General features: G+C 38.1%; 1 protein-coding gene across 3 annotated transcripts; it reads right to left on the reverse strand.

The window, feature by feature from the left end:
- Positions 1-1,215: 1,215 nt before the first annotated feature.
- On the reverse strand, positions 1,216-13,878 carry atp6v0a1a (ATPase H+ transporting V0 subunit a1a). Of its 3 annotated transcripts, none has more exons than XM_085271787.1 (22): positions 13,723-13,878; positions 12,492-12,655; positions 11,959-12,037; positions 11,683-11,780; positions 11,468-11,596; positions 10,546-10,628; positions 10,186-10,312; positions 10,019-10,101; positions 9,843-9,936; positions 7,111-7,323; positions 6,631-6,781; positions 6,224-6,363; positions 5,921-6,087; positions 5,725-5,815; positions 5,438-5,556; positions 5,124-5,340; positions 4,910-5,017; positions 4,711-4,818; positions 4,142-4,159; positions 3,523-3,640; positions 3,220-3,391; positions 1,216-2,215 (listed from the first exon to the last, which is right to left on the reverse strand). In XM_085271787.1, the coding sequence occupies exons 2-22, from the start codon at positions 12,606-12,608 to the stop codon at positions 2,122-2,124; spliced, it is 2,526 nt and encodes an 841-aa protein (XP_085127913.1). In that variant the 5' UTR covers positions 12,609-12,655; positions 13,723-13,878; the 3' UTR covers positions 1,216-2,121. The 3 variants fall into 3 exon arrangements, with proteins under 3 accessions (XP_085127913.1, XP_085127912.1, XP_085127914.1); XM_085271786.1 differs by having other exon boundaries at positions 4,142-4,186; XM_085271788.1 differs by lacking the exon at positions 4,142-4,159.
- Between the last annotated feature and the right edge of the window lie 1,505 nt (positions 13,879-15,383).

Consider the following 15,383-nt stretch of genomic DNA (forward strand, 5'->3'; position numbering starts at 1 on the left):
TTGTCTTGGCAAGTCAAACTAAATTGGCCAAAAGTAACTAAGTACATTTATCAACCACTAAAATAAAAAAAAAATGTGGTTTAAATAGAACTTCATACTTCCACCACACTGCAGCCAGTTGCCACAATTAACAGAAAGCATAATCAAAAGTCATTATTATACATTAAGACTTGGATTTCCAAGATATTCTACCAAAGATCAACAAAATTATACCACCTTTACCTCAAAAAATTCACAAGTGCACTCAGTAACTATATGATTAACAGGCTATTTTACATAAAGTACTCGTTATTTTGATGTCAATACTTTTTTACTTTGAGTACGATTTTAAAAAGGATGACTTCTACATATCACAGATATTTGCTTCAGATAAAGTTAAACAAAATCTTTCAAAATGGGTCAGGACACAAGTGGATACTTCTTTTTGGACTCATTATAGAATAACATCCTTTAAATCATCATGGTTGTGTTTAAGAAGGGGCCAGTTAAAACATATGTTTTCAGTTCATCAGTGCACTAGCAGATACATTTCCTTATGACAGGTAGCATCATTGGTCAGAAAGTACTATAATAAAACCAGCTGTCCAAATATTTAGTCAAAAGCAACTTTAGGGGTCTTTATTAGCTCTAGAGTGATCAAATCAATTCTCCTTTTTTATGAACCATCTCAGCTGCATATACTACCCAATAGTGCCACCTAGAGGAGGTTTAAAGTAAAACAAATCATTATACATATAGTTTGAGATTTTATGTAAAGTGTTTCTAAAAACTTTAAAGTCCATACATTAAGTTTGGCATGATTGAGAAAAAAAAAAAAGTCAAAATGTATTTCTAAATACACATTTAAAAAAGGTAACTTTTGTATGTAGCACTTTATAATAATTTCACTCTATTAGGGCATTATTACGGTATTAGCAAATGGTTAATTCGTCATTTATATAGCATTATTCCCTCTTGTTATGCCATTCATTAAGATGTATTATGACTGATATGATTATACTAGCAGTGATGTAGCAGCAGTGATAGCTATAGCTGTATATCGTGTAACAGTAACAGATGGATAAACATACATAAATAGCATATTAAGGATGAGTAATGATATATAAATGATGACCTAAGCACTTACTAACAAACTTAATAAAGTGCTACCTTTTTGTTTTTGCTCTACTGCTGCAGCAGAAAGTAAGATAAGCAAAAATCAAGCCAAACACCACATTTTAAAGCCTTTCCCACTTTATTGTTCGTGTGATGCTTAATCCTTTCTGACAAGATCATGTCTGCTGTATGTGGTTCTTACTGCTTTCTAACTGTGTCAAATCAAAAACAACTGAGCATAAATGAAAACATAATACAGGACCCAAAATCTAAAGTGAGACTGATAATGTGCAATGATTTCAGTGCAACATTTCTACAGAAAATCCACCTACTAGGACACCTATAGATTCCCCTGTTGTCACGTAGATCGTCAGAGAGAACAGAGACAAAACATATCAATGGCTCAAATGGATGAAAAAGTCTTTTCATTTGCAAAGAACTGGTTAACATTCCCTTCAGAGCTATAGAGCTCTGTGTGAGGTTAGTATGCATTTTCTTTCTTATTAAACCAAATAGATGAGCTGTGCAGTGCACAAGGTTTTGACTGAGAAATGATTCTGAAAAGCAAAGAAAATTAGAATATAACAATACGAAGACATACAAGAAAATCAGAAAACAAGTCTGTCATCCCCTAAATCCATCAGCAGCAGATATGAACTTTAAACATGGTGTATATGGTACATAAGTTGCAGTGCAATAAAGGGAGAAAAAAACCCAAATGCATAAATAACATTTAACTAAATAAAACATAAAATAAAAAGGCCCGACTAAAAGAAGACAACAGATTAGAATCAAGGCTATTAAGGAATGAATAAATAATTATGTTTGAATACATATTCCAGATACCAATTCTAGTGGGAAGTTTAAAACACAAGACACGATGACGAGTGACTAAGTAAATAGTATGTAGTAGTTATGTAGCTATGGTAACAAGTAGGTGGAAACTGCATCACACAAAAAAATATCACTATTCACCACCACACAAATTCAACAGATTAGAGGCATGAACAGAGGAAGAGGATTTGTTCAGTCTTCAGCTCTGCCGTCCAGGATGCTTTCAAAGTTGAAAGGTAGGAACTTAAAGCCGTTGCCTGAGTAAAACTTGTTTTGGAACTCCACCCTACGATTAAAGAAATCAATAAAAATCAGTCTGAAAAAAAGACATATATACTTTCATACAATAACCTTGTCGTGCATACAGTGACGATAGTTGGCAGCTTGGTTAATGCTGAGCAGAGCAGTAGCGGCTGATGCCCCCTGCTCTTCATTCCACAGTCTGCACACACCTGCATAAGCTCATGTCTACATCCTGGGACAGACACCTAAGCCTCTTCCCTTCAGGAAAATGATCAGGGTCTATTTTTAAAAAAGGCCAATGCTCAGTGATGGCTGGATGACCTTTTAGCTGAGTTGCCATGGATAGCATTCATTCCAAAGCCCGTCTGGTGTGGCAAGAAGAAATATGTAGTATTACATATTGCACATTGTGCGTATCAGTTTTGTCAGTTTGATGTTCAGTAATTACATGGTTTCCAGATATCACTGGAAATAAAAATATTTTGATTGGGGGAGGGGTCGTTTAGTTTCCCTCGCTTAAAATGTAAACAGACTGTCCATGAAGACAATTTGTGAAAGCACGCTCAGCCAGCATTCCTGTGGAAAGGACAATTTCGTGAAGGCCGGCTGCAACACAGACGTGCTCTGTGAATGTGCCGGTGAACTATAAAACCAGCGTGACATTCAGCAAAGCCAGACAAAGACATTTATGAGGAGGCAACAAAGGCTCATCGGTGCCGAGCCACAGACTGTTATGCATGCCACACATAGAGCATAAATGAACAGCACCACATTGACAAGAGCAGACTTATTCCAGGACAGAGGCCAGGAGAGATGATTGGAAAACCAGTTTGTTAACTTGAGCACTTGGGATGGTCACTGAGACATTAATTGTAGCCTGCAGGTGGAGCTAGAGCTTTGCTTTTGTAGCAATGACAGTAATTTGCCTTAAGGAGTCCTATCCTTCAACACTAACAAGTTTTCACAAAGGTATTAGTGTATGTTTAATATCAAACCCAAGCAAATACATATACAAATCCTAAAAAACAACATTAAAACTAAACTTACCAATGCAGTCGCAATGCGTGCAGAAACGCTGACAGCCCTTCCATAATGAGAAGAATAACAACTGTGAGAACAGCGAAGAGGTAAAATACTATGGCCAGAAGGATGAAGCCTCCAAGGCTGCGAGAATAAAGGCCTATGCGCATCACCATGGACCACAGCACCTCTGACAGCTCTGTGAATAAGAAAGCACATACACACCAACTTTACTATTCTGATTCCTTTGAGAGTCAAAGCATTTAGGTGTTAATACAGTGAGCCATTTCTCTTACTAAATAACTGAATACTGCAGGTGAAGTGACTTACGTGCATGAGCCAGACTGAGGGCCCAAAGCCTCAGATAGGAAGCAGTGTTGGAGATACAACCCAGGCAATACTCTATGGTGTGAATGGCCTGATGCACTGCTACATCCGCAAAGTTAAACTGTGGGTAAAAGTTAGTGGTTTCATTTACTCAGCATAAAAATAAAAAAAAAGTAGAAAACAACATCTCTACAACAGGTCCTGAGGTCCACAGAGGAGAAGTCAGCTTTAATGTGTCACCAATGATTGAGGGAATTGACAGAAAAGCCATTTTTTGTTGTAGATCATCAACCCCGAAAATAAAAAGAGGTATCATCATCATAAGAACCTGTGAACCCAAAGAGTCAGCTGCCCTCCTGATGCCTCATGCACATCACCAAGACCATAGGGAAGCACTGGCCTACTGGCACCCGCCACATGACGAATCCCTGCCCATTTTCAATAGAATACATTTAGAAGTCCCTGACCGGACCATACAATGACAAACATTCAGACGCAACTAGTAGCAGCAGGCAATGGTTGACAACAAAGCAGGGGCAGTAAAGGAAAGACTTTGAAGACATGTATATTAACATGAGGGGATAGGGTGCAGGTGGATGTGCAGCATGAGCTCCTGTCCTACCTCTTCCTCCTCACAGGCCTTGAAAGCAGGTGACAAAAGGCAACGCTTGGTTATTGACATCACACACACGGACAGGCAAACGTCAATAAACAGGAAAGTAACAAGAGAAACCAGTTAATTATTTAAAAGGAGAATCGAGTGAAACCAACATTAGCGAATGAGCACACTGTGCTTTCAGATAATCTTAAAATAAAACAAGTAATCAGATTACATAAGTAAAATTATGAAGTCCAGGTAAAATAACTCACTACTCGCCATCTGTTCATGGTTGTGTTAAATCTGTGCAGGAATTACAAGAAAATGGATCCATAATGTCTGTATTCATTATTGATGTTGACAGTAAGGGTGGAAATGGAAAAACAAGGCATCAAGTTTCTGTCTCCAACTAAGGTTGAAAGACTAAATTATTCAAAGATGTGAAAAGATCCTTTAACTTGTGCTTCTCCCGAGTTACTCCAGCAAGCTGCTGTCCTGTTGTTACTTATGCTCTGTATGCAATTATTGTAATACAAAAAGACATTAACTTTTGATGTTTGACTTCAGTGTTATTGTGGGAACACATCTTTTACCTCAGGTTCATCCTCAGATTGCTGTGCGAGCTGGTCATGCTGGATGATTTCAGCCTCATCCTCAGTGGGTCCATTGCCCACCCTGATTCCTCCAAAGTTCTGTGTACCCTGTAACACAGTGAAACGTAATGAGGTAATCTATTTAAATCTATTATAAAAGTATATTGAGTGACTGTGAGCGCGGACTGTTTTATCTTACCAGATGCTTCCGCCACAAATACTGTCTTCGCATAACCAGAGTTTTTACTATTAACATACAGGGGACACATGCCAAGGCGATTACCACCAAAAGGGATTGTATGGCCATCTACAAAAAAAAGGTGGAAAGTAAGTACAAGAGAAAAAAAATAAGGACAGTTAGATGGATCTCTTCATTCATGACAAAAAGAAAGTTGCAAGTATGCTGATCTCACCTGTCCTCTGTAGAATAGTTTATTATTGGGGTCATTGTAATTGAACAGGAACATGTTAATAAAGGCAATAAGGAGACTGGGAGCATCCCTGGAAGTGCGTGCACCATAGGAGACCCACTTATAAAAGATCAGAATGACTAGGTAGCCAAACAGGCTGGCCATGAAGATAATCTCTGGAATGAAACCCAAGTAAATATTCAGGGGCTTGTTGAAATACCTGAGGAAAACCACAAAAAGAATATTAGAAGTCCACAAATTCAAAAAGAAAAACATAAGAATCAATGCATAATTATACATAGGTATGGAAATCTCACAGGTGGTTGAAGAGACTTAGCGTGACTCCAAACAGCATGTGAATTACCCCCAGGATAACAGACATCTTCATCTTGAAGGAGTTGAGGAATGACAGCTTGTTGACAGAAATGCTCCATATCTGAGACATAATGCAATTACGAATTATAAACTATGCGAGTATTCAGGTTAGTTTATGTCTGCCAATGACTGCTGACTTTTGTGGATTTTTTTTGTAACTGACAGACAAAATAGCTGACATAGATGTATAAATATGGAGCTCCAAAAGATTAAAAACAAAATGATTTACTGGATCAATGCCAATGGGGTACGGCCCATTGAAGACTCCATCAACTGCTGGGTCCAACTGCAAAACTGTACTGCTATTAAGTGTACCATCCCTGAACAGAATGAGGACAGAGATCAGATTTTTGAGCTTACATACTGAACAAAAAAAAGAAGTCCCTGTGTTAAAGCTCTTGTCAATTATTACCAGTGACACTTACGTCCAGTTGCCTCCAGCTCTGGAATTGAACATTGGTCTGACACTCCATCCAGACCCAAACACATTTAGGGACTTTGAGAAGCAGTCATTGTAAATAATGCCAGTGTACATTGAGAAGACTCCCATCAGCAGAATTATGTAGCGCCCCCCAAACATCATGTTGAATATCTGTCACAAAAAGATATTGAACTTTCATAAGGAAACTGTGAAAATAAAATGCACGATGTCCTGTGGAATCGGTGCTTGTGTGTCATCGACAAGGGATGGTTTAGGACTAATGAGATGGTAATGATGGGATCCATACCTCATTATCATTCTTCTGTGCCATCAGTCTGCTTTCTCTTAACACAAGGTATAGAGCAGCACAGGTCATGAGTGTCCCATGGCCCAGATCACCAAACATAACCGCAAATAGGAAGGGGAACGTAATGATGGTGTATGGTGCTGGAGACAAGGAGGCAGGCATCATACAAGGGTGGAGGGTGGTGTAGTATGTCAATAAAGAAAGAAAGAAATGAATGAAACATGCACAATGTTCCAACATGGTGATAATGGTTGATGAGGGAGCTGAAGTAAAAGCCTTTTAATTGTCTGTAACTCAATACTTAAGGCAGCTGAGTAAACAGATTATAGAAACCTACTGCCACATTATACAAAAAGGTCCACACAAACCAGCTGGGCATTAACACACAGAATTCATAGTTTGCTTACCTGGGTTAATCTCACGGTAGCTGCCAATTCCATAAGCGTCCACAATGTTTTGGAAGCCTGAGGTGAACTTGTTTGTCTTGTTGTAGGTTGGAGGGGTCTGTTTGGTCTGCATTCTATTGAGGATTGAAGGCACAGTAGAGCCGCTCTTCTCCTAAAACCAAAAAATAAAATAAAAAAAAATATGAATGTCATGCAACAAAAGTCCTAACTTTAGATCATCAAGCCTGGAACAATGCAAAACTAGCTATTCCAAGAATCGGATCATGTGCTGAGAGCCATAACGAGTTCTTGTTATTGTTACACCACATGTAGAACTAGACAATATAGCAAAAAGGACTCAACCATAAAACAAACAAACAAAAAAAAAAAAACCCAAAACATTTAGTAGAAACTGATTTTTTTCAAACATGAAATCATCTTCCTTGTAAAAACCTGACTGGCTAGTTTACACCAAATATAAACTGCTCCTCTGTTACTCACCGTCCCCCTACGCAGGGCAAACTGAATGGAGTCCAGGTCTGAGATGGGACACCACACCTCAGCAATCAGACACTTCTGAGTGACATCGATGTTGCACAGGTTGAGGGTGTGGTAGATGGCCTTCATCTTCCTCACCTTGATAAACCAAACTCTTATTGTCTTGGCTGCAGCCTGCAGGACCCTCTGCCTGTGGTCCTCAGTCTGGTTAAGCACCTTTAATGACAAACAAGAGCAGTGATGGCCAGAGTAGCAATACATTTTTTTTTGACATGATCAGTGAGATCATGAAGAATTCTTTTGGCCACATAAATAAATAAATCTATGAATGTCAATGAGACTCTCTAAAAACAAGTCACACAGAAAGCCAACAGCCATTCCTGCCATCATGTTTCAGCAGAAACTGCATCAGTGTAATGGTGGTGCCTTTCTCCAAATCAGACCCATTATTAAAACTTCTGAATATAATTGTTAGAAACTGTCATGTTCTTCACTGACATTTACCATTCATAAAAATACAATAACAGGTGTGTGAAATATAATACCTTGCAACTAGACAGTGTAAATGTGCGTATGGTTTTGTACAGTAAAGGTTACACACATCTCTGCACCTCAATACACATTTATTTTCATTTAGTTTCAAGTTCGAATGCAATCATTTTACTAAAACCAAGGACACGGTTAATGAAACTACTGATTCATTTTAATAATTTTTTTCAAGTTTCTATATCTATCACAATATTACTATAATTTTTTTTGATGACCTTGAAGGTAAAAATCTAACATTAGGGCTGTGTAATATTAAACAGAATCGAAAGAAAACAAAAATAGTATAAATGAATCAGACGTTCCTTTTACTGGCATAAATGGTGAGCAAAAAAGGTCATGCTAAAGAGCAACAGGGTGTCTAATCCATTAAGGGATTCCCATAAGGGAGACAGAATATTCACAGGTATGTTGCTCTATGACTGAGATTAAAAGCCCAGCCCATGACTAGCAAAGAGAAGGCTCATATCTATCTCTGTTGTCTCCCACACCCAAATTCTTGCCTGCTATTGAGACAACACTGACATGCCGTTCTGTTACGTGGATCTCATGCCCAAGTAGCAACAAGCATAATCCACAAACACAGAGATTCACATTCCCCCAGCATGCAGAGGAGCAAAGAAGTATCCATTGATTTGTCATGCACAGGGCATGTTGAGTATCAAGCAACTGTCTTGTGCAAGTTTTTTTTTTTTTTTTTAACTTCCTGTGGTTTAAACTGTCATTGTTTCATCAATATCCAAGTACATGACACTTGAACTGTGCTGACACATCAGGTTGACAGAGTGAAGTAGCATGTGGGACCTCAGTGATACCCGAGTCTGTGTAACATGATGTAAAATCCCCATAGCACTGCATGTACAGTGGGTAAAATAAGTATTAAAAATAAACATAAAATAGTGTAATAATTAAAAAAATAACACAGGGAAAAATAAAAGTATTGAACATGCTTGAACTGAGATTTGTTGAATATTTCATATCGAGAAACTGGTCACATGAATTGCTCAGGTAGGATTTTATCAAAAAAGTCTCTGTACATTTTCCCATTAATCCTTCCTTTAATAATATAAATTTCGCTGTTAGTATGGTGTTTTTGGGATGGTAAGCGGTGCCTTTTGACCTCCAAACATGGTGTGTATTATGGCATCCAAAGAGTTCAGCTTTGGTCTCATCTGGCCAGACTGCATTCTGTCAGTATTTCACAGGCTTATTTTCTTTAGCAATGTAGTCTTCTGTGGTGAGCATGCATACAGGCCACGATAGTCAAGTGCATTATTTATCGTTTTCTTTGAAACAATTGTACCTGCTGATTCCAGGTCTTTGTATAGCTCTCCACAAGTGGTCCTTGGCTCTTGGACAACTCTTCTAATTATGCTTTTTACTTTATGGCCCCAACAGTGCTCACTGCAACCTTCACTAGTTTAGAAATTCTTCTGTAATCAATGGCGTCAGTATGTTTTGCAACAATAAGGCTGCAAAGGTTTTGAGAGAGCTCACTGGATTTACCCATCATGACATGTTGGCATCTTGGTAATGAGACAACGTCTTTTAGGTCATCAGCTGGGATTGAACTAGCTAACATTAATTTGAACTAAGTGGCAGGATTGTTTTCCAACTCTAAGATAAGTTTCCATGCTTTTTTTTTTTTTTTTTTTATACCTTTCTTCCTTCATGTACTCAAAACCTTTTCTACTGTTTCATTTCTCATTATTACACTTTATGGACATCTATGGTTTCATTTCTTTTTATGTATAAAATGGATAGGTTGTTACTGACATCTGGTGAGAATTTCATGTCAATAACCCCTTTAGATATACATTTACTTAGAAAATGAAAACTGATTTGTGTTCAACACTTCTTTTACCTGCTGTAACATGTGCAAAGCAAAAGGAAGGAGGGATTCCCTTGAGCCACTTTGGGAGTAGACAACTGTTATGAGGAGTTAGGAAACACACTGCACTACTCGCACAAGAAAAACAAAAACGTGGTTTCCTGTTAAAGGACATGTCTCTGCACAGAAAATAACTCACATCCTCATGAGCAAGAGGAGGAAATGTGGTAACGTCTTCATGACAAAGAAAAAATGTCTTGCTGACAGAGCAAAAATGAGAAAAAAAAAAAAAAAAGAACCAACCAAATGAAGCTTGCTTTTCAGTGTTAGTAAGACAGTTCTGAGTATGTGTATTTACCATTTGCAGGTCATCAATGCGAGCATTCACCCCAGCAAGCATCTCTTTCCTCTCCTGTGAGGTTTCTGGACATGGGTACAGTGTCGCTCTGAATCTAGAAACACATTAATAAGTAAGCAAAAAAAATCTATTGGTCAACGACACTTCATTAACAGTAGAAATGCAAATTCACCTACCCCTCACAGATTTTCTTCACTCGATTCTTCAGCTGGTCTCCTTGGAAAAATATGATGAAGACAGATTTGTGGACTTGATCACCCTGTGGAAACATCACCAAGTTAAGTTAGAAAACACAAACATCTCAACTACTTTCACAATTGTTTCATTTGTGAGCAGCACTTACCGTAGTTGGGTCTTCCAAAGGATCTTCAATATCTGCCTGTCTCAGGAACACATTACCTCTGCAAACTCTCCATAGCATCCTCTCAAAGTTGGGAATCCGCTCCCTGCCAATGACTCCAGCAACAAATCTATAGAATATGTTAGAAAGATAAATAAAGGAATATAAACACCCTCTGATTAACTTCAAAGACAAGAAAGCTAAAACAATCACTTTTGGGTGTGGACTGAAGGAATTCTGAACTGCAGATAGATTTTGCATGGATTTCTGCTTTAGGTGACCTTGGATGCCTGACTAAGAGGGGCAATCAGAGCTCATCTGTGGGAGGTATTTAAATTGTGCAGTACTTCAAAACAGACTCACCCTAGCCTGAGAGGAGCCACTCTAACGGGCTCATTTGGGTCCAGGAGAATGGATGACTCTTCAAGTAAACTGGGATCCTCCATCTACAGGACAGACAACAAATCATTAGTAACAATAGCAACATAATCATTTCTCTACAGTGTACACACACACACAGACACACGAAAACTGCCATGAAATGTCTCAAACTGCTTTTATTTACAGCAACGTTGACATTCAGATGGGAGCTTAATAAAAAAAAAAAAAAAAGTTTCTCACTCCAGTTAATGGCTGAACATCTTTTTATCTGGCTTAATGATTCACCTTCATCAAACCTCATAATAACTTGTAAAAGATGACCTAACGTGGTAAGTCAACAGCCAGGTTTGCTTTCAAAGGCAGTGAAGTGAAATAGGTGCTGGCCAAAGGTGAAAAAGCAAGGATTAAGTCTGGCAAATGAACAAAGTGCCTGGAATGAAATCAGTGTCAAGTACTAAACAGCAGGGCGTTTAATGTACAGGAACTACTGTGAATAACCTGTGTAAATGGGTCAGCATGTGAACAGCCATAAAAAGACATGAGTGCAAACACTGCTTTACCAAAGCGTCAATAACAGCAATAAGTGCTTCCGTCTGTATGAAACAAAGACCATACCAGGCAGCCTATCAGCAGACTGTAAGCCATCAATGACTTCCCAATTGCCACAATAAATACATTTCTAAAAGTTAAGTATTGTTTTCACTATAGCCTGTTCTTGGATACAAAACAAAAGCCATTTAACAATTTGCTTCTTCCGATGTTACTAGTTAAATATTTGCTTCTTTTTGATTTACAGTTGGAGATTGTAAATGTAAAAGTCACAATTCCCTTTCTGGCTATGGCAGTGTTATACCGACAGGCTGGAGTGCTGCTGTTTTATAGGCCTGTGTGCAGTTAAGCTGACCTCATCAAAAAATTGTTGTGTGCGACGCAGAATGTGCTTGAGCTCGGTCAGTTCCAGGAAGTTCTTCTTTAGCGCTTCTTGGTTGGTGTTTATTTCCTTCAGTTCATTCTCCAGTTTCTCAAATGTGGCCTATGGAGAAACAATGAGAGGGATTATGAGCTGACTGAAGTAGCAGATGACAGCACTTACACTTATCTTTAAGAAACAAAAATCACCTCCAAGTCAATCATGTCCCTTGGAAAAGGAACTTCTGGGTTCTCTCCTGTATCGAGTATTGGGATGTTAGCCTTCTTAATTTCTTTTTCCACAAACCCTATGAGAGAAATGTAAAAGAAGGTTTTCAGAAGGTGTTTAAAAAAAGGCATACAAGTGAATGGTAAAGCTTGGATAATGAACTACCATCTTCATATAACTGTATTTTAATACTTTAAGGGGTGGAAACTTAACTAATGCAGTTTGGTATAGAAAAATGAACATTTAAGAGCGCTCACTGAGTTTACGATCCATCTCCTCACATCGTCGTACTTCATTGACAAACTTTCTCTGGAACACATTCACATCAGGATTCAGCTGCAAAGGAAAAACACACAAGGTTCAACGAATATAAACAATTCAATTAAAAGAATATAACCAATAGCTGCCATAATGCAGGTTTTTGTAAACACTATTTAGACTTAATATATTCTGTTAAGTCTAAACTCTGTAATGGGTATAGTTTCTTAAACTAATGGAAACAATTTGATGATACAAGACATGCTGATGCACAGAGCTTCTGTGTTACTGTCCATCTTACGCTCAAGAACAAAGCTTCCCTCAGGACTTGTCAGGAATGGCTTTTCTCATGCACGTATGAGGGTCAGCTGTGAGCACATGATGCAGAAGGCATCCACTCTCTCAATAGTGCCACTAATGATGTTGTTTACGTCACCACATGCATGACCGTAATAATTAATTAATGCGACTTTCAGATAGAAGATAATAAAAAGTAATGCTTTAGAAGTTTGATTAAAAAAAACAGACTTACGTCACGAAACTGGACCATCCCAATCTCTCCCAGTTCACTGACACAACAGTAGGCAGCTTCCGACTGGAGGAAGAGCTGAGCCAGCGTCATCTCTTCACTTCTGAAGAGCTCTCCCATGTTGCTTCAAGATGTGAGCACTCAGCACCCGTGAATCCACAAATCACCTCAACAAATATAAAAGATTAGAGAACGCTAAAGCAAAAAAAAAAAAAAAAAAAAATGTAGTGGACCTTAACAGTTCTACATTCTGCACTTTTCTCTGTCACTAATGAGGAAGCCTTTAACAGTGAGGTGTTAGTTTAACACCAGTGTACCAAGTTTTTTTTTTTTTTTTTAAGAAAGAAGAAATAAAAAAGCCAGGCCTCATGCTGATCTCATGATCAGTGCAAGAATGCACTTATGGTCAAAGAGTTTGATCTGGGCTACTGCAACACAATAAGAGGACCTCATTTCTGCTGTAAATATAAAACACAGGTTAAGAGCCAAGGCCATGAGAAAGCACCTCTTAAAGAGCGTTTAGCTAAAACTAAAAGGTATAGATTTTATGCTTTGCAGCTAAGCAGTATAATAACCCCCTGCTGTAAAAAACTACCACACAAGGCTTATGTTTGGATTAAAGGGGAGCATGTGACCTGTAGCTGTAGTAAGCTTCACCGACTACAAGACCTCCATCACCACTGAGTGTACATGTAACTAAAGCAGGTTTGGAAGCATAAGCAACTACACCTTTTAAACGCCTTGCATTTAGCTCAATAATTAACAGCAGAGGCGCTCAAACACGTCAGACAGGTGGTACAATCACCTGACTACAGAGGCTTCACCCATTACAGCCAAACAAGTCAGAAAGCCTACAAGTAGCTGCTTAGAATAAACAAAACCTTTGTCATTTTTACAAGGTATTGATCCAGCAACACTACCATAACAGAAGAGCCAATTAGCGATGGTGGAGCAATGCAAACACGAGCTGACAGCAGTGCTTAGAGTAGCCAGCGTTACTGGTTAGAGGCGAACTTTAACATTAGTGCAACGACATGCTATTTTACTATTATCTACTGAAATCGGGCTGTCTTAACTTGGATAACAATTAGCCGAATGAGCAGCCGAGCTAACGCTAATTTGGCACACCTGTTGTTCAGCAATTAGCTTCACTTACTTAGCCCACAAATTAATACATTAGTGTTAGCGTAATATTAACAAAATTGCTTATAACCTTACAAATAGTTGTCCTTACTGTTTACGTGGAGATCGTCTCTTCCTTTTTATCTTACAGTTGCCTCTTTGCTGTTTGTTGTGGACTGCTCGGCCGTTTGACAGGGTTACTCCTCGACTTTCGAAGCGGAAGTGTCCCGGAAACCTATGACGATCGACGACGCCGACGAACCATAACCACGTGATCACTATACAACCACCAGGACTTCGTTCTTAAATCTTTTTGAAACTTTTATTTTGAATGCCCTCGCCGGAAGTATTGACTTTTTTTGACAAATTCCAAAATATATGAATTGAGAGTACACAATTATAATACAAAAAAATGATAGCCTGCACATCAAGAAAACCAAAAGACAGACTTACTTTACAAACGTGTAACAGAGACATCAAATGACATAGAAATTATGACATAATCCTTAAACCCACTCAGATTTTATTCATCACACTATGGTGGATTTCTCCATAATATTTCTACAGAATTTTGAACTGTAGACCTATTTAGAATATGTATATGTATATATAACCATGAATAACCATTAAAACTGTTAAACACTGTCCCCATTTTTGTATAATTATCTATTTCAGGATCAATCAACACTCATTCCAAACTAGTATATACATTCAAAGCAATGACAAGAATTCTTGCATGTGTCAGCTCTGTTTTCCACACTCTGAAAAGCCAGTGGCCCCCACCCCCACCCCTGTCCCAACCCTTCTTTTGAGCTCTCTTTTAATCTAAATTCTAAATGAATTAAATGGATAAATGGATTCTGTTTTATTGTTGCATTATTTTTTTATATTCCGGGCATTTGTGCTTGTAGATAGCCACATAATGTACTCACATTTATACACATTATGTACACATCATTTTTCTCTTCTTACTGACTGCTCACATTGTTTTTAAGTCACACTGTAACTATCCATTCTTGCAGCACTATATTCTATATGCTATAAGCACTTTATCTACCTCTCATTCATGGGCAATTTAGAATCACCTATTAACATAACATGCATGTTTTTGTACTGTGTGAAGAAGCTGTAAACCCACACTAGGTACTCACAGTTTTTTCTTTGTTTGTTTGTTGTTGTTGTTTTCCAGGATAAAATCTATAAGTTCTTCAAATAAACCCCATTGAGTTTGTTTGGAATGGTTTTGTTTGTTTGTTTGCTTTGTTTTGTTTTTTCTTGTGGCAAAGACCTAATTGTTTTTCAGTCAATGTCCTTAACCAAGTTAACCGAGTAAGAGATGGATGGATGAACAGACATCAGAACCCCTGTAAAGAAGTAATTTTGGCATTCATGCCTTGCAGAAGTATCAATCTGCTGTTGTCTGTTTTAATACATTGTTGTTTAGTAAGGCCTCCATCACAACTACATCTGTTCTAAAAGAGCTTCTTAGGAGAGACATTTTTTCATTTTTTATCAATACATATTATTGTTTTTTAAAGATATATTTTCCATTTATCATAAAAAAAAGTTACAGTAAATGAAGTTCTAAGAATGTAATTTAATTTCGCTGCCTAAACAAGACCAAAATTGTTGTAATTGATGATTTTAAAGAGGTTCAGAAGAAGTTGCACCCGCCTTTGTGAACAGAGAGAAAGTATCTGATGGGGTACCAAGAGAGGAACTGCGGTGTTGCATGGGGAAGTCTATATTGATGTGGTGAGCTGTGTGGTAGGA

Source organism: Mchenga conophoros, linkage group LG4, assembly GCF_057382185.1.
Source record: "Mchenga conophoros isolate Kocher_MC1m ecotype Shallow Benthic linkage group LG4, M_conophoros_male_GT1.1, whole genome shotgun sequence".
In the NCBI taxonomy this organism is placed as follows: domain Eukaryota; kingdom Metazoa; phylum Chordata; class Actinopteri; order Cichliformes; family Cichlidae; genus Mchenga; species Mchenga conophoros.